Below are 19,260 nucleotides of genomic sequence, written 5' to 3' on the forward strand. Positions count from 1 at the left end.
ATTATTGTGCCAGTTCTTTATCTTCTCTTTCATCTACCCTTGTTGTCGTCAGAAGTTGAGTTCAAGTAGGGAGGCCTAGAAGTTACTTCGTGCTCGACCTACCAGAATTACAATTGATTACACCGCCAGTGCAATGAAATTGCAATGCAAGGAGCAAATTCATTTAGTAAATCTACAAGCAAAAGCAAAAACCCTCTAATTCATCCGTTGCTTGAGTTCATACCCTCTCACATCGATGAAGAGAAGATATCGACTTTCCATTGGAACCATTTTTAAGGTGCTCAGATAAATTTAACCATCAATCACATATGACCAAGATCAAAACTAATTATTAATTTTTAAACCCTTAAACCTATGATTTTCTTGAACCTATAAATGTTTTTCTCATTCTCTCTACAAACAATTTTCTTTTGTAAATATCTTCAATCACCATCAGTAAACCACCTCAACAAATCAACAAAAGTAAAACATTTTGAAAAATCATGCCATATCATCAAAAAATGCAAACAACTAATGTTATAACTTTGGACACGGATTTTTACTTCAATCCTTTTTATAAAGAAGTCAATTATCACTATAATAAATTTTCTTTGAACACTCGCTGGAGAATGAAATTTGGGTAAATTCATTTCTCATACAATAAATGAACATGTTTTGAAATTGGGAGGTATTTAGTTTGTTGCAAAAAGGGGTACTATATTCCAAATGGAGAAGTTTTAAAACGTTGGGTGTTTGGCTTGGGGAAAAAGAAATGTGGTATATAAGGGTAATGAATTTCAAATGTTACCCTTAATTCATTTTATGGGTTGTTTGATCGGTTCAAGAAAGAATGCAACATAAAAGGAATGTAATATATTCTTATTTCTATGTATTATGAATACTCAAAAGCTATTTAGATGTATGTAAAGTAAATACAAGATAACTTTTTTTTATGTATGTAGAGTAAAGTAAAACTGTCATTGTCAGGTCCTAAGCCCCGGATGTAAAAAGTGGAGTGTTGTGTTAGATAGTCGACAACCAACGTAAAATTTGTTAAAAAACCATAACATGAATCCTTTTGATCATTGTGTAAATGCTAAGATGTCCCCTAAAAGCGGCGTGTTGTAATACCTGAATACAGTGTGTACAAGGACCACTACACCAGCGTCCAGATGTTGTGTCAAATATACAAGGGTTCCCACATTATGGACAAATGTGAGTAGTCCATGAAACTAATATTAGGATGGGATCTTGGAATATAGTTACTCTCACAGGTAAATTAATAGAATTAGTTGATATTATGATTCATAGAAAGATAAACATCTTATGTATTTCAAAAACTAAATGGTTTGGAGAAAAGACTAAGAAGATTGATAATTTCGGTTTTAATTAGAATAGGAAGGAGTTAGAACAGGAAGGCATAGAAAGGGAAAGAAATAGAAATAGGAAACGAAGAGAAATAGGAAATGAATAAAAATAGGAAAGGGGAGCGGTCGATTTGGAAAGGGAGGATCCTATCCCTTTGGATGGTAAGTCCCCTGGGCTGGATTGTGGTACTATAGCAGCTATAGTATCGTGTCTATGGTAAGCTCCGGCGTTAATCACCCATGGGAGGAGCTTTGACCTCATCTATCGAAGCTTCTATCAAGATGTTTTTGGAATGCCAACGCCAACAATATTGACTTACGGCGAGATAACAACATTTCCGCCAACTTCAACGTGATCGGCCCGACACCATATGATGAGAAGATAGAATATATATTCATCCTATTTTGGCACAATTATAACTGGAATTGTACGTGGATGATTATCCTCACGAACCAAACCTAAAGCCATCAACTATGTACTTGGTTTCTTCCACTCTTCATACTCGTCCAAGTGTATTTAATAAATAAGTAATGTAAAGAAGAATTTGCTCTGACGTGAAATCTGTGACAGGCTACACTACCCTCACTAGCAACCAATCAGGAGAGACCTCCTCTTCACTGATAGGATCTGGATCCCATTGAAATATTTCCTTCCCCATCAAGCTCTTAAGATAAATTTCAAAAGTGGGGTTCACTCCTGTCTGGAAATCTGATGATGGGTACCATGCTGAACTGAATCTAACATTTGAATAACTTCATATAATCTTCCAATCATGGCACAAGAGGGCTTTCTGACATGTTGAACCTCTCTCAGTAGCAACAACTCAAGAATGAGTCTACAGATTTGAATAGTCTGATGTTTTTCTTTTCTGGGGTTGCCATGCCTCTGGTGTCAGTTCTTCGAACTCAAGACTGCCTTGGACACTTACCGTGTAGTCAGTTAGAGTCTGGCCCACGGGCTCAACTGGAACTGTGTGCATCTATTCCTCCCCAGCAAGAAGCTGGTCCTCTTCCTTTGTGTCCTCGCCGTCTTCAGTGTCTACTGTGTTATTACCTCATTTTTCAAAAACGCCCTGCTCAGATCACTCCCCTGGTTGTGCAGTCAGACTCAACATGCCTAAATCTATGGCACTTGCAACAATTACTGTGTTATTACCTCATTTTTCAAAAATGCCCTGCTCAGATCACTCCCCTGGTTGTGCAGTCTGACTCAACATGCCTAAATCTATGGCACTTGCAACAATTTTTGGCTATGACAGATTTAGGGATGTGGATTGGTTCTCCATTTTAAATCAGTTTTTCCTCTCACAAGGTCCTCTTTGGTGTTCTTATGGTTATGCTCCGGGTGTAAGATTCTAAGGTTGAACTATGTCTGTAAGATGAGATGGTCACTCGGTGATGTGGACTCTCCACTTATGAAACTATGATCTGAAAATTCTACCTGTAGTAAGCTAGTAGGAATTGGCGTTGTATCTACCGCTTCATCTTCAGATTCTCCTGTTATCCCCTTCGACTCTCTAGATCACGGTCGAGGGCAATCTCTCATTGGGTTTCCTCCTCAATGTCTGCAAGCCTCCGCTGAAGTAGGCAGATCTCTCATTGTATCTCTTCTAGGGCAGGCTTGGGCATGTATCTCCTTGAAAGAATGACTGGGGTTTAGAATTAAGAGGTGAAAGAAAGTGAAAAGAATTGATTAAAGGTTGTTGATTTTATAAATCAACAAGGAAAAATTTGGGTTAGGTCAAAGTTTGGTTATGGTTTGAATTATAAAAGAATATTTTTGGTGGAGGGGTAAGACAAATGCTATGAAACTCTAGGATAGGACAAGAGCTAGGCTAGCCCTGATATCAAATGATACCAGAGTTAACCCAAATCACGACCGAACGACAAATTTAATTGTTGAATTCAAAAAGTTACAACGATGAAATCCTCAATATAATACAACACAAACATACAAATGGTAAGTGACAACAGCGATGCTGCAAAATAAGAAAGAAAAAAACACAATACATAAACAGTCCTCTAGAAGAAAGCAACAGGCCCGAAAGGAAAGGAAAAGAGTTGTGATAGTGCTGGAAGGTGTCGAGCAGCAGGTAGTTACGGCACTGGAGAGCATAGGAGTGATGGGGGACTACTAGGAGGGAGTAGGAGACGTGACAATAAATTAGACAGCAGCAGGAAGGGGCGACTGTAGCAGTAGGAAGGGACTCTGGAGGGGCTGACGATAGTAAGGACATGCCCTGGAAGGGCTGGTAGCTGCCGAAAAAGGCCTTGAAGGGGTTAATGACAGAAGAGACAAGCTTTGGAGGGGATGGTGACAGAAATAACAGGCTCTGGAGGGGCTAGCAGCAACAGGAAGGGTGGAACAAACAGAGATAATCACCGCCTTAAATGAGTTACACCCGAAGCACATTCTCACCGTCAGATACAGCTATTAAAAGAGGAAAACGCTGAAGGTAGAAATTTGAAATCAGAAATAAGCAGGAACTAAACCCTCGGCAAGCAATCAGCATATATAGATAATAGGAACTAGTAGTTAGAATACAAAGGAATTAGAATAGAAAGGCATAGAAAGGGCAAGGAAGAGAAATAGGAAAGGGATCAACCGATTTGGAAAGGGAGGATCCTCTCCCTTTGAGCGGCAAGTCCCCTAGGCTGGACTTCGGTACTGTAGCAGCTACGGTACCGCGTCCAAGGTAAGCTCCCACGTCATAGTGCTTACAGGGCAGCTGGGAAAAAGTTAATGGAGAAGAGAAAAAAAATGTACTGGATTCAATTTAGTGATAGCACTTTGAAGATACATACAATAATTTGTTATTAAAGTAATGGAGCTGACATATTCATCATTAGGTTTTGAGTGAAATTGGAGTACATATAATCAAATCCTTACAAATAGAAGAAATCATTTGAACTTAAGGATAAACTCATCGATTTATATTATATATAACAAAAGAATAAAGAGAGCAATTTTGAAGAAAAAGAATTCAATTATGAAGAAAATATCATACACCACAATGAATATGCTTTCAGATGATGAATGTTGTGTGAGTAACGATTACAAAATAAAACTATATAATTTGTAGAAAGAGGGTATCTGTGCTAACAATGTTAATAGGCATAGAAGCAAAGCCACCATAAGCTAGCCAAAAATAAACAATCAATCGATAAAAATTTATGTAGAAAAAAAAAATCTAACTATCCGCATAATCATTGTTTTAAATTTTCACTATTTTTTTAATTGACTGGTGTTGATTAGGGAAGAGGAACACATTTGAGATTGAAGATAAAGATGAATGAAATAACATAGATACAACTCAAGATAAGGAAGAGAAGAAAGCAATTTGTTATGAAAAAACAATATTAACATTTAATAAAAATTCTAATATTAACAAATTGTTATTTTCTAACTTAAGAACAATATGAGTGGTAGAAAGAGAGAGAGAGAGAGAGAGGTGAATTTATTTTGATTTTTATATATTTTATGTTTTGGTTGCTTGGGGTGATTACATACAGGGCACCCAAAACATTAGTATTTACAAATCAAGCACCCTCTTTCATCCATTTTTCAAATTCTCACTCAAATATCAAAGTTCACGATAAAATCTCTAATCATATTTTTCATTTTTATCAAATTCACAATAATTTGATCGTGGCACACGTACATATTTTTCATTTTTATCAAATTCACAATAATTTGATCATGGCATGCTTAAATACATCGGTTTAATGGTTCAATAAATTACCTAAGTGCTTGATTTGTAAATAGCAATGTTTCTTGTGCTATGTATATAGTTATCCCTTGGTATTTTCCATTGACATCTTAGCTTATTCTGATAGTTTAATGTTTATATAACCCTTCTTACTTTACAATTCAATGTTGGGATGTTAACATATTACTTATTCCTTTACATTTTTTTTCTTCTTTTTTTGTTAGCATACCGATATGCTACTATTTAAGGTGTTTATACATTATTTCTTTACATTTTATAATTTGTACAATATTTTTTCTTTACATAATTTTGTGAGTGTGAGGCTTACGCCTCAAAATAACTTGATCTGTAAGTCTCACCTTACGAACTAAAATTACCTCAATACCCTATTACGCAAATTTAAATCTTGACCAACCCATCCTGAAATAAACATGATTACCCAATTTGGACACAAGTAAAAAAAAATAACAATTATATTTTAATATGAGTTCTTTATTAGAAAAGAACTAAATAATTAGATCATTATTTTGAGTTGACCTGAATATGACTCAAAATGACCTAATTTTTTTTTTTCAATTCACTTAAGCTAATTTCAACTTAACTTGAATATTACACTGTTGAACCATACCCAAACTTCTTGTGTTAGGTCTCCAATATAAACATCCCTGTATTAGAAGGAAATTCCTTCTCATCCTCATTATTTTAAGCCACAAAATGGAAAAATAGTGGCTTCTATAAAATTGGTGTCACTAAGACTAGAGGATGGGGTGAATACTACTTGTCTTATCGAAAGCATCTTAGCAAGTTACGTCCAATAAGAATGGAGCTCCCTTTATAAGCTTGGGGAAGAGTTGATACATGCCCGATAGAATAAATGTGCACCTCCAAATGTAAGCGAGTCATATTCATAATAGCCTTGAATAATGAAGCCCCATGAGCATATTTGTGAGTCTCTAAAAAACTATCTTAAGATCATGAAAAAGTTTTAGATAGTATTGGCTGCTGCAATTAGATTATCAACGTGGCATTCTATAATCTAGGCTATAAGGTCATCAAAAATCTAATTCACTGTCTTGAAGGACATGCTTTTATCCTTCACTCTTCTTTTTTTAACTTTTTACCCATCCATGAACACGAACATGATATAGAATATAGTCAACCACGCCCGAGGCGAGCTTTCTTGGCATACTAGAAGTCAATGTGGATACAATTATAAACCTTGTTCTCCTTTAAAGGGGATAATATTCAAGATCCTATTGGCATATTTCTTATCACATATGACGCCAAATTCAGTTAGCTTCTTGGACATAGTAATGACATGTTACTTAATCTTGAGGCACATCCACCTCAGAGATTGCATAACTAGTATATGCTTCAGAAAACTACCCATATTTTGAAAATTAGTTAAACTATAGCGGGAAAGGCATAGATCTTGAAAATTGTTAGGAGTATATTATAGATTTTTTTTTTATCAAAAAAAGTTCAATAAGAACTTTCTTATAACAATCACGGTATGGCATATCTAGTTATGAAAACTAAGTTGTAGCCAAACAAAAAAAATTGTGACAACAGCCTATAAAATAAAAGTTTAAAAAAGATATCCTAAATTCACTCTCGGAGACTAGAAAAATACTTAATTTTCAATGGCAAATACTTTAAAACTCCTATCATTCAATAATTGAATGCAAGGCCAAGAGAAGTTGAGTTTTGGTTAAATAAAGTTATGATAGACCATCCTGAACTAGCTTTGTTAGTCATGTTCTTAATAGTACGGTAGTTAAGATTTAACCTATTTTTCCTTGGAAAAAAAAAGTTCAAGCATCACATTGAGAAAAAGAGAAGATTTTCTTTACCGAGAAAAAAGTATTTTTTTTATAAGGAATTTCTTCAAAAATGATATAAGAAGTGATCAAAAGAGTTAACAACTCAGACAACAGAATAAAAAATAAATGAAAAATGAGAATTCAAAACACTAATCTTAAATAATAGGTGATGAGGCTAATGTTAAAGATGAGGAGAAGATGGATGCCAAATAATAGGGGACGAAGATCTCGGTCTTGATCGATCCATTATTCTTCATGATAGGATATTAAATATACAACCCATTAGGAGGATTCAGCATGTAATAAATAAATGTCAAGTGTGTTTTAAGAATGGGAGAAGAGGAGGGCTGCAAAGGAAACGAGTCCAAGCTTAAGCAAGTTTATAAATTTGAGCTCAAGCCGAACACGAGCTCACATCAAGCTTTTGTGTTTATGTTCGAGCTTGGTTCATTGGTTATTCTGACTATTTGAGCTTGGTTTACATTCACTTCATATGATGATAATCGAGTCATTATCAAATAAATTAACAACTAGGTAATATTAAGCTACTTTATTTCTAACCAAATGATCTTTATTGAGCAAATAAAAATTAATACTATCGAGCTATTTATTTTCTAACCAAATGAGCTTATAAAGGAGTTACTTATTAAACTAACTAAAATAAATAAGTCTTTAAATGAAAGGGCTACTAAATGAATAATTTGCAAAATAAATGATCAACTAAACAACTAGACTTTACCTTATTTTATGTATTATAAATTAAAATTTTAATTTAATATAATATAAATGAGTTTTAAATTAAGTGTTAATTGAGTTTAATCACAAGCTTTAAATTAACTTTGACCGATCGTATTCACAAGCATTATATCAAACTTTAGTTGAACTTATTCACAAGCTCGTTCGTGATTTATAAATTAAATTGTTCATCAAGCATGTTAACAAGCTTATTCACAAGCATTAAATGATAATGTTCGTTAACATAAACAAATCGAAGAAATAATTATTCGAGCTTATTCATTTAGCAATCAAGTATTTATAAAAGTGTTCACAGTTATTCAAATAGTTAATTAAATGAGTGTGATTGAGCTTTTATCGAGTTGAGCTATGAGTATCTTATCCAACAGTCGGTTCGTTTGCAGCCCAAGAGATGAGGAAAAAACTCAGGTTAGTTGTTTCCATCCTTTGAATCATCTCTAAAAATTTATATTCAGGTGAAAAAAAAAATTGACGTGTTTGAGATACTTAAACAGTTGTATCACAATTGCAAATTTGTATTCATATTCAGAAAATTAGCATTTATCACAATAATATAAGAAAAAAAAATCCAGATGATATGATAAACAACAGCCATTAAAATGTGTTCTTAAGTTATCATTAAAGATTCATAAACATTGAAATTTACGTTAACATATATATAAAAAAAGTAAAAATAAGCCATTCCATTCAAAATTTTCAACAGAAGAATCAGTAGTAGTTAAGTAGACTTACTACCTATGAATTCTCCCCCAGCATCCCATGGGCGAGTTTTATAAGCCTTCCCAATGATGCTGCGCTTCTGGTTTATTGAACCGTCCTCGCAATGGTATTCAGGGAAATAATCTAAGAAACTCTTGGTTCCCAATGAATCAACGCCCTCAAATAGAAAATGCCTAATCATTTCCTGTAATTCATGAGAAACAAAAATGGGTGAACGAAAATGAATCACTGTTTAATAATTCCTCTGATTTGATGAAACATACCCTTGCCAGATTCTCTCCAATTAACCTTTTCAACAATAGATGTCCTGGATCCTGTGAAACAAAAAGTTGACAATTTTACTGAAAAACATCTGCTTCAAAGAAACCAAAATTGCATACATAAATAAATAAATAAGTCAAAATAATTTGGTATTGCTGAAGAGGATTAATGATAAGAGTAGTGTCTTGGTTCCCATATTTTTAATGAGATGCTTAAAACAATATGCATATCTTTTCCTATTTTATTTAAAGGTTTTCACAAATAACACTATTTAAGTTTAATGAAAAAGCATCGAGGCCAAAATGAAGCAAAAATAAAATAGCATAAACAGATAGTGAGAGAAGAAAAAGGAGGTAGAAGTGCATTGGGCAGACAGGAGTAATCGAAAAGAACCTTCCCTGCTCTCCATGTTAAGTATTTATGCTGCGCTTCACAATTACAAACAGTTTGCAATTCATCTACCGCCTCCACTGCCAGTTCCATCAAAACAAGCCATGCCTGCATAGATTAGTTATTAGCTTTGTAATAGCAGCGTATGTATTCAAACTTATTATGCATGCTTTGTAAGGAAAGAAAACCCAAAATCTATTAAAACTAGAAAATAGCATGGGAGGATATTCCAGTTTAACATAATAAAAAAAAAAAATTGCATGTATTAAATATTGACAAAAATAGCAAACTTTTTAATCATAATTATCATCATCATCTTAGTAAATTATGGGATGGGCGTTAAATGAACATTAAAACATGCATGTTATACTAAGTATTTTAATTCAAAATGAAAAATACGTATAATTTAGATAAATTTTTAATTATTATATTTTTTTATTTAGAATTCATCCTTGGCTTGTCAAAGTGTGAAATGAAAAAGTGGCCTTCTTGTACTGCAATGGTAGAATGCATAAAATAAGCGTACTATATTTTTTAAAATTACAACTAATGTATTTTTCCATATTTCTTGACAGATAGGAACAACAAAAAGTTTCTGAATAATTCATGAATACCAATATTATATAAGTATCACATACAATTTAATTACTAATACCATCATCACCATCATCATCACGAGTCATATATCAACTATGTGAGATCAACTTCATAAATCCTGATTTCCCTCTTTTTCTGGTTGTTTTTACTTCTATGTTTTGAACCTTAATTGAGTAAACTATTTTGAACAATTTCTATTGATGTTAACCCTTTCCCTTTCTGATCCTTTATAGTAATTTTATGCACCTGTCTAAAAAATTTTCTGCCCTTCATTGTAATGTCCAAACCACCATAGTATACTTTCCAACTATGTTATCTTCAATAGATGCTGCTCTAAACATTCGTCTGCTACAGTCCTGTTCCAAAAGTATACAATATTTCAAATAGACTAAAATCCCAGTGCATATAAGTCATGCATATCCGACGTTAGCCATTAATTATCAAAACAAATTCTCCCTAAATCTTACAGTGCTCTAGCAAAGGTAATCACCTTATTTGGTTAGATTAAATTAAAATGGTGCAAACGTGTTTTTTGAGGATGGGCAAAAAAGAATCATGTAATGGGTGGTAACAAGGTGTAAAACCTTTTATGGTTGTATCCTTTAATAAATATACCTAAATGATAAAAAATGTACCTTAAAATAGTCCTTGAATGCTGCATATAAGACATCATGCTTCTCCGGGCTCAAACTGAACTTAGACCATATGACAATGGGCGAAAAAAATCTAAGGGACTCACTTGTGATCTTGTCTCCCCATGGCAAAAGCTGTAAGGTTATTACTTTTAACTCCACAGTATTTTAACTATCATAAAATTAGCATAGATCTAATAGATAAAGAATATGTGAATGTGTTATATATAATAACAGATCAAAAAGTACCTCAGCATATTTCTGATAAAGGGGCATCAAGCCCCTATAAAACTTTTCCTTGTAATCACTTTGGAGGGTGACATCATACAAAGGGTTAAGGTCCCTAGAAATAATGAATTTAACACTAAGCTGCAGACTTTTCTAGTATTTTTATAAAATCACAAACATAAACAACTATGACAAATAAATAATCTTAAACTTTTATCCTCAACGACTAGAAACATTGAATCTTCCTAATAATTGAAAATACAAGAAACCTCAACTTGAAGAATTTGTATTGTATTCATAAATAAAACAAAGAAAAGAAATATTATTCATTTCATCAATGGGACACCTAACTAAGAGCACATTTGGCGCCGTGTTTTTCGCGCGGCACGGCCCAGCGGCCATTTTATAAAATTTCGATAAAACGCGGGCAGCGGGTTGGACATCGCGGCCCATGTTTCGCATTATCTTTCGTTCGGCTTTTACTGTCTTACCCCCTCCCTCCCTTCTCTCACGATTATGCCCTAAAGGTAAGATCCCCGCTCGCCTCCTCTCCGATCCGTGGTTCCATTCGCAAGGCTTTGCCTATATTGGTGGTTGCTTCTCTCCCTATCCCCTCTATTCTTCGGCTTTGATTGGTTCCTTTGCTCTCCCTCGACCCACGGTAGTCTCTACCACTATATTTTCTGGCATTTTAATTTTGCGATGGTTTTAGCTTCTCTAAGCTCTATTCAGTCGATGATTTTCAGGTGGTTGTGCATTGTTGTTGGATTTTGCAATTTTCACAATTTTCGTTTTTGCAATTCCTACGATTTTGCATTGGTGTTGGATTTTCTTTATTGTTGGTGGGGTGATAGCCTTTACTATGGATTTGGTAAAGACATTACTTGTAATGCGATGTTGTTGGTTACTGATATGATGCTTCAGCTGGTTGGGAAGGCAGTGGGGGATTTTGGAAGTTCTCTGGTTTTGGTTTTTTGCAATTCCCTTGGTTGAGTGATGTGGTGATGGCTTGTTCTATGAATTTGGTGAGAGGATTACTTGTGTTGTGTTACTGGTTTTGTGATTTTGTTAAAAACACCAATGGTGAAGTGATTTTATGGTTACTGTGATGATTAGTTGTGGTGGTTACTGGTGGGTTGGCCGAATTTTAGTGGTTGTGGATTGTTGGTGGGTTGGCCGAATTTTAGTGGTTGTGGATTGTTGGTGGTGGTTGCTGTGAAATTTTGTTCAATGTAGGTGCTAGTGGTGGTGGATTGTTGGGGTGATTGTGGTTGTGAGTAGAGGCTATGGTTGTTGTTGTGGTGGTTGTGATTGTGGTGATTGTGGTTGTGGTTTGTGGTTTTGTGGTTGTGTTGGTTCTGTGTGATTCGTGGTTGGGTGTGGTTGTGGTTATGTGTGAAGGTGTTGGAGTTGTTCTGTGTGGAGGTGTTGGAATTGTTCTGTGTGGAGGCGTTTGTGTGTGGGGTTGTGTGGTTTTGTGTGTTTTGTGGTTTGTGTGGAGATGTTGGAGTGGAGTTATGGGGAGGTGTGGTTTGTCGACGCCGAGCAAGCAACTGGCTCCGGTGAAGGCCCAAGCCCAAACCAAAATGAAGTGGAGTACACATGTAGGTCAAAGAGCCCAAGGGTGGAGAAAAAGAAAATGAAGCTGCTTTCATTAGAAGTCAAATATCAAAACTGGTGGCTTCATGAACCAGTGAGAGATTTCACATGCGACCTCCATCAACGAGTTTATCCGAGTTTATCCGAGTACTGGAGGCAACTCCAAAAGTTTATGAGGACATGTCGTTATAGTTGAATTCCTTGAAGTTGCTGAAGGACCCAACCCGTAGACAGTTCTTCATGAAGATGACCCCTAACCATAGGATCAATTATTTACATTTTTTTTTTGTGAGAGTGATAAGGATTGATTTTATCCAGTTATCGTTGTACTATTTGAATTTATTTCCTATAGGTTTATCTGATTTCTAATTTGGATGCTTTTTCCTTCTCCTAGAAACAATCTTTATGCTATATTGGATTTTTGTCTTTTTATCGTACATTTTGTGATTCGATATTCGAAGTTTATTAACATTCTTAGATTCACATGTATTACCTGAACAGAGCACTTGTTTAACATAGATTCACAAAAAGTGAGACGCTAAAGGAAAATTGTGGCAGTAGTATGTTTGATGTACGAATACGATAACTCATAAGTTGATCGATCTGTCTGCATGACATCATCTTATATTGGTGATAAATGGGTTGGGTAGCTACTTGAAAAACACCCTACAAAATTCAGCAAGTTTTGAATGACATAACCCATATTTATAGGTCTATTGGATGAATTATATAGGAATCATAGATTTCACGGCTCCTCAAGGATGACAATCAAAGAGGTGTTAGCAATAATTCTCTACATTTTATCACAGAATGAATCAATGAGAGCAATAGAGGGTTTTCAATATTCATCGGAAACAATGAGCGGTTACTTTTTAGTGGGATTGAAGGCTCTTGTTAGTTTATCGTCAAAGATTATTAAGCCAGAGAATCCAATATTTGAGAGAACTCCAACAAAGATTGCAATTGACTCGCATTATATGTCATTTTTTAAGATAAATTATTTTACTCATTATATTCAGAAGCCAAAATGAATAGTGTAATTAACACAGTCTTATTTAATTTGTTAGAATTGTATTAGAGCGATCGATGGAACACATGTGGATACACGTGTATTCAATAATAAAAAGGTCGCATTCATTCGGCGGTGTAGATTACCAACACAAGATGTGATGGTCGTATGTAATTTCAACATGTACTTTATTTTTGTTATAGCTGGTTGGGCAGGCGGTGCACATAACACTCGCATATTCGCTTTTGCGACAAGAAATAGAAAGGCTAACTTCTCTCACCCACCTCCAGATTTGTTCAACTATTAATCATGTTCAAATATTTTTTATTGTATTTGAGACAGATAAATATTATTTGGTCGATGTTGAATCTTTTACAGAGAAAGTATCTGAAGTCATTTTCGGATATCAAATATCACATTCCCGATTTTGAAAGATCCAGCAATATTGTTTGGGGCATGAAAGAAATGTTTAACAAGAGACACTCATTTATACGCGGTGTAATTGAAAGAGCATTTGAAGTGTGGAAGAAAAAATAAGTTATACTACGTGATATGCTGACATATTCATTCCAAAGCAGGTACAAATTATAGTGGCCACAATGGTTCTCCACAACTATATTCGACGGCATCATTCGCGAACTGATGTAGACTTCAGCATGGCTAATAATGATCATTTACACGTCCTGCCTGAAGCATTAGAATATCACATAAGACAATCTATACCACAGGCAGAAATAGAATCACAAGGTTGCACCCAGGATGGCGAAGGTACTGGGGTAATGGTTGAATTGACAGAGCGGATTACAGACGTCATAGTTGGATGCTAAATGGACTGATTCTTGTTTATTTTAACAGTTCATGTTTTTTTTCGTTCCTGTTATATTTCATATTGATTGTTTGAGTTTTTTATGTTGTTTGTAAGTGTTTTCTTTTCTTTTTTCATTTCATTTCTTTTTCTTTAGATGGGTTTGAGAAATTCATGATGAGACGTTTGAGCTTAGAGGTACTTCTAAATGGTTTGTTGGACGCTGTTGGTCGGTGTCACATGTGAAATATTAATGAAGAAAACCAAATTCCTCTCTTCTATTCAATTTTGCAGTTTTTAAGGTTCTTCTAGAAGACCTTTTTTGGTGATATGCATATGTCGTGGGTTAAAAGGAAACCAACAACCCATTTTTTATAAGGTCTCATGTCTTCTTATAGTGGCAGATTTGTCGACTATTACACTGAGTACTCTAAGACCTCACATCTGCACAAAATTGTAATTAATTACTCCCTTTATCAAGTTATATTTGTGTTATGACTAATGGATTGTCTTTTAAAGTATTTAGGAAAAATGAGCTCTAGGATTTCAGAGATCTCCCGAAGCGTGTTATGCCACTACGAACTTCAGAGTTCCTTGCTGACGTTACGTCAGCCACATAGCTACGAGAGAGTTCTACAAGTGCCCGTAGAGAAACACGAAGAATTGTGACTTCTTTCGGTGGGCAAATAGGCTAGAAGATTCCACCGCCGAGAGTAACCGGGCGTGCAGAGTATCCCTGGAGGACATACGTCGTCTATATTTTAAAATAATATTATCATATTATTAAATGTTATTTTAATAGTTTTTTTTATTTTAATAATCATGATATTCACTGTTAAGTGAGGTGTATATCTTATTTTTTATACTGTTTTGAAGTGATTTTTTGCTTCTCAAGTATCAAATATATTGTTATGATAGTTTTGTTGCAAACAACATTAATGCACAGGAGCAGAATGGTCATTTGTCCAAAAATAACTGCAAAATAGTTATTTTCAAAGTGCAAAAAACAAACAAACAGCTAGTTTATTCGCAGTAGCTTCTGTGCAGCAATTTTTTGGGGCAGTTGTTGTGCAACAGCTTATTAATAAGCTGCAGCTGTCCCAAATAGACCCTAAATCAAAAACTCATCAAAAATTCAATGGCGGGTATAAATTGGTTTGAAAACAAAATTGTTTCAAAATTTTCATGCCATGTCACCTTTTTTTTCGCTGACACAAAATTGCATCTTCCCAACGATAAAATTATCACAAATGAAAGCCAACTCCTCTCATCTCTTTTGAAGGTGCTACTCTTAACTCTTTCTCATTGGGTTAATCCTCACCCATTACCAATTCCTCATCCACAAGCTTTTCATTACATTTCCTGTAGTAGTTCCAATTCATCTGTTGCAGCTACTACCTTAATTTCAACTATAATTCCACCATTCAATTAAAGTGGACCAAAAAGAATTCTATTTCTCCAAGATTCCACCACATTTGCAAACTCTAATGATTAAATGGTTAGTCATCACATAGTTCATCTACAATTAATTGGAGCATATTTGAATATGAATGCATAAATGTGAAAGTGTAAATCAATTAAATGAAACTTGATAGCTTAAAAAACATTTTTTTTTTTATTTCGTGTTGCAAGTTCATGGCAAAAGTAAGACAGATCATGTACGCCTGAAGGATTGATTGTAATTGGCTCCAATACTTTCTAAATGAGATATACCTCGGTCAAAGCTGGAAAGAGCCCCATGTTATGTAACTAGAATTATTATTGAATATTATTAAACTTTGCTTGTGCAAATATTATGTGGAAAAGTTTAATAGATGTTCCATGTCTTAGTGAAGCTAGGTGGTTGATCCCATAGTAGGTTTTGGTGATTCCAAATTTATCAAAACAACCTCTCTTCCTACCCTCTTCTCTCCACATCAAATCTCCTACCACAAGCTAGTCTCAGCCACCCTCACAACCCCTAAACTTCAATAACCTGTAGGACCATCTAACACCTCTTTCTCTTCCCTCTACATCACCCACACATGCCACAAACTCCCCAAAAGCATTAAAGACCAAAATCAAGCATCCATTACAAAAAACAATTCTTGCCACCAATCCGCTGTGATAAATCAGCTCAAAAAATTCATAACTCTCTAAACACTCATTTACATACCTTAAAAACACCTTCATTAATTCACTCACATCTCAAAATTCAAATCTAATGTTCTTCACCGCTCCTCTCTAAATATCAACTAACCTTACATGGTAAGAAATTCCAACTCAAAATCAATCTAGAAAACCGAGTCACTCTCCTTTACCTAAAAAATACTTTTAGAACCACCCACAGAACCAACTAACCAAGTTGCTGCTTTCACCACCAAGGTCCGCTTGCCAACATCAAGTGGTGTAACTTCAACATATAAGATAGATCTAATGAAAAAAAAAAAGCTAATGTTTATCTAGGAAAAAAGAAAATGTTTATCTAGGCCAAGTTTGTAGATAAACATGAAAATGAGATGGCTGATGAATAACATTATATTTTAAGAGATGATAAAGAAAAAAGTGGCGGAACTATTTGGTTTAAAATGATGATGATTCTTAAAATGACTTGTTTAATTTTCCAGCAAAATAAAACTTGTAAACAACCTAGTTCAATGTTTTGAGCATAATGTCACCTCCCAAAAGAGCTCTTATGGGTGGTAGGCAGCCCAGGACTTAAATACTGCTTTTCGGCTCTACACCTAGCCAATGTGAGACTATTTGTCCATGACATTCTCCTCCACCCAAGCACGTGACACCCTCGTCACGGATCGGCTCCACCGCGACTCCACCGAAGGTCCTACTGGACCATGGAGAGTCCACACACCTGGCAGACAGTAGTCTGCTCTGATATCACTTGTCACCTCCCAAAAGAGCACTTATGGGTGGTGGGCGGCCCAGGACTTAAATACTGTTTTTTGGCCCTACACCTAGCCGATGTGAGACTATTTGCCCATGATAATAAGCTCTAACGTTTAAGACTGACCTGATATTATAATTGATAAAATCAAAATAATTTTATTTTTCAGATATTATTATTGCCGTAGCCATGAAAGTTCATTTCTCAATCTAATTATATTTTGTTAACCACAAATATGTAATCTTATATTTTATTTAGATGGCATGGATTATTTTTTTGCGCAGAGGATATTTGGTCTCAGCTCCCTTGCATTGTTCAATTATTGATAAATCACTTTAGTTTTTTTTAATAATAGATACAATTTTGAAAATAGCATGTGCAACACGATGTGCTATTCAATTAGGAAACTCTATAGCGCGTTATACACTAAATGGCATTGACTATTATTTTGTTTTTAGGATAATTGCTCTCAGATTGCTTGATTGTTGAATTATTATTAAAATATTTCTTTTTTTAATTGGTACTATTACGAAAATAGCATGTGCAACACAATGTGTTATGCAATATGGCTTTAAGAAACTCTGTCGTTGTAATGTATTATACACTACTGACAAATAGCGATTATAGATTCAAACATTTCTAAGGCTTCACAAGGCTCATTTTGCATTGTCTCATCAAATACTTTCCTAATGATGTGGCATAACACGTAAAAATAAACAAACATAGCTGAAACCTTACTTCTTCTACATTTATAGATGCTTCAATATTATTTCTTTTTTCAGAATTTTATTCTTAATTACCATCCCTCAAGAAATTATGACTACAAAAATGTTGAAAAAGCACCTAAATATATTTACACAACCATTTCTATTAGAAATGCATAAAAATGCATACAAGTAGTTTAATAGAGTACACGACAATATGCATATAGCCCGATGCATGAAAATATAGAATAATAAATAACAATACATTTCATATTCTTCCAAATAACTGAAATATATATATTATCAGTTTGGATAATGATAAAATGCAACGCTAACGGAGTAACTATGCTCAACTTAGGAATCCCTAACTCATCCAAAAAAAGAAAAAAAGAAAAAAATCAGGTCATATACTAGTATTCCAGCTTAAAATTGACTTTTCTCTAAGAATCATTCTTCAATATAATGGTAGCCCATGAACAACTGATTTTTTTATGGTGGTAATATCATGACATAAACCATAAATATAAGAAAAAAATTAAAAATTAAAAAAAAAGCTCAAAGCACTTGAAAATTATATAAATCCAACGTTTATTAGCTAAAAATTGTTGAGATCATGCAAAGATAGACAATTAATGACAGATGAAGATGAGCAATAGGTTTTTTTCCCCTCCACCACACAAAAAATTGATCCAAAAAGTAGAGGCAGCAGCGATGACAAAAATAACTGTGGGGCAAGGAGCGATTTGACAAAAAGCATGAGGAAAGAAACCCTTCATATGTGAGTTTTCAGCCGATGGGAAGAAGTGTTGGAGTAGCAACATCATAAAAAATTAGATTAGGAAGTCAATGATGATGACTGCAAGGCAGAAGAGTTTAGGGAAGAAGATATGAAGTGGTCAGAAAAATTATCAATTTTATTTTTGTTTTTGATTAAATCGTGGGTTGGATATTTGATTAAAGTAAGCAACTTACAAATGGTGGCCCAATGTGTTGATTGTACTCCTAAAATAATATATGTCACACATACATTGCATCTTGTTTAAAGTGGAGCTTCAACATACTAAGGCTAAGAAATGGTATCCTCCAGAGACATGTCGATGTAACATAATTTGAAGGTAAATGAGAATGAGTTCGTAAAAGTACAAAAAGAATTCCGACATGTCTACAAAACTCAATGATAATAACATAAATGCTTTATTTTGGTTTAGTGTAACTTACAGTACAATAATACTGAGAGCAGAGGTTGTAAAAAAGTTGGCACAAAAAATCGGAATATCAAATTTTGGTTCAGGAAATGCTGCAAAATCGAGCACCTGCAATGAACAAAAATGTATAAACTTAAAAAATTCATCAAATCATGGAAATATGAATACATCATACTTACTAAAACAAGCCTTACATTTGTCCTATGGAAAAAAAAAGACAGCTGTGAAAAGAAAGAAATGATGCAATATGGCCATGAAGCCGTACAAGGATTCATAAAACCAGTACAGTTTAAAAATGATGCTTTAGCCGACCTAAAATTGATCAAGACACAGAAGGCTAGTGCCCTGCTTAGTGCGCTCTGAATGCGTGTAAACCTCTCAATTATGTCATATCCATTAAATGCTATTTTTTTACAGTAAATTAAAATGAATGCTAAAAGCTGGACAAAACCCTAGTAATTTAATTAACTATATAACTGGCAAATGCTGATGCATGTTGACATTTTCTTTCGTAATTTGAAATTCAAAGTGGGAAAAGAAGTTCCCATACAGTTAGCTAGCAATTGATTGGCATTCATAAAGGAGACAAAGAGG

At 34.5% G+C, this 19,260-nt stretch overlaps 1 protein-coding gene across 2 annotated transcripts in view; it reads right to left on the bottom strand.

Annotated features, from left to right (window-relative positions):
* Positions 1 to 8,229: 8,229 nt before the first annotated feature.
* Positions 8,230 to 19,260, bottom strand: part of LOC110018338 (phytochromobilin:ferredoxin oxidoreductase, chloroplastic) — a 22,787-nt gene continuing 11,756 nt past the window's right edge. For both annotated transcript variants that reach the window (XM_020715618.1, XM_020715619.1), the window contains exons 3-8: positions 18,680 to 18,774; positions 10,485 to 10,578; positions 10,239 to 10,370; positions 9,010 to 9,114; positions 8,619 to 8,669; positions 8,230 to 8,539 (exon numbers count right to left, since the gene is read on the bottom strand). In XM_020715618.1, the coding sequence (XP_020571277.1) occupies positions 8,354 to 8,539; positions 8,619 to 8,669; positions 9,010 to 9,114; positions 10,239 to 10,370; positions 10,485 to 10,578; positions 18,680 to 18,774 (663 nt within the window). In that variant the 3' untranslated portion in view covers positions 8,230 to 8,353. The remainder of the gene's footprint in view (positions 8,540 to 8,618; positions 8,670 to 9,009; positions 9,115 to 10,238; positions 10,371 to 10,484; positions 10,579 to 18,679; positions 18,775 to 19,260) is intronic.

This window comes from Phalaenopsis equestris, unplaced genomic scaffold, assembly GCF_001263595.1.
Source record: "Phalaenopsis equestris unplaced genomic scaffold, ASM126359v1 Scaffold000012, whole genome shotgun sequence".
Classification (NCBI taxonomy): domain Eukaryota; kingdom Viridiplantae; phylum Streptophyta; class Magnoliopsida; order Asparagales; family Orchidaceae; genus Phalaenopsis; species Phalaenopsis equestris.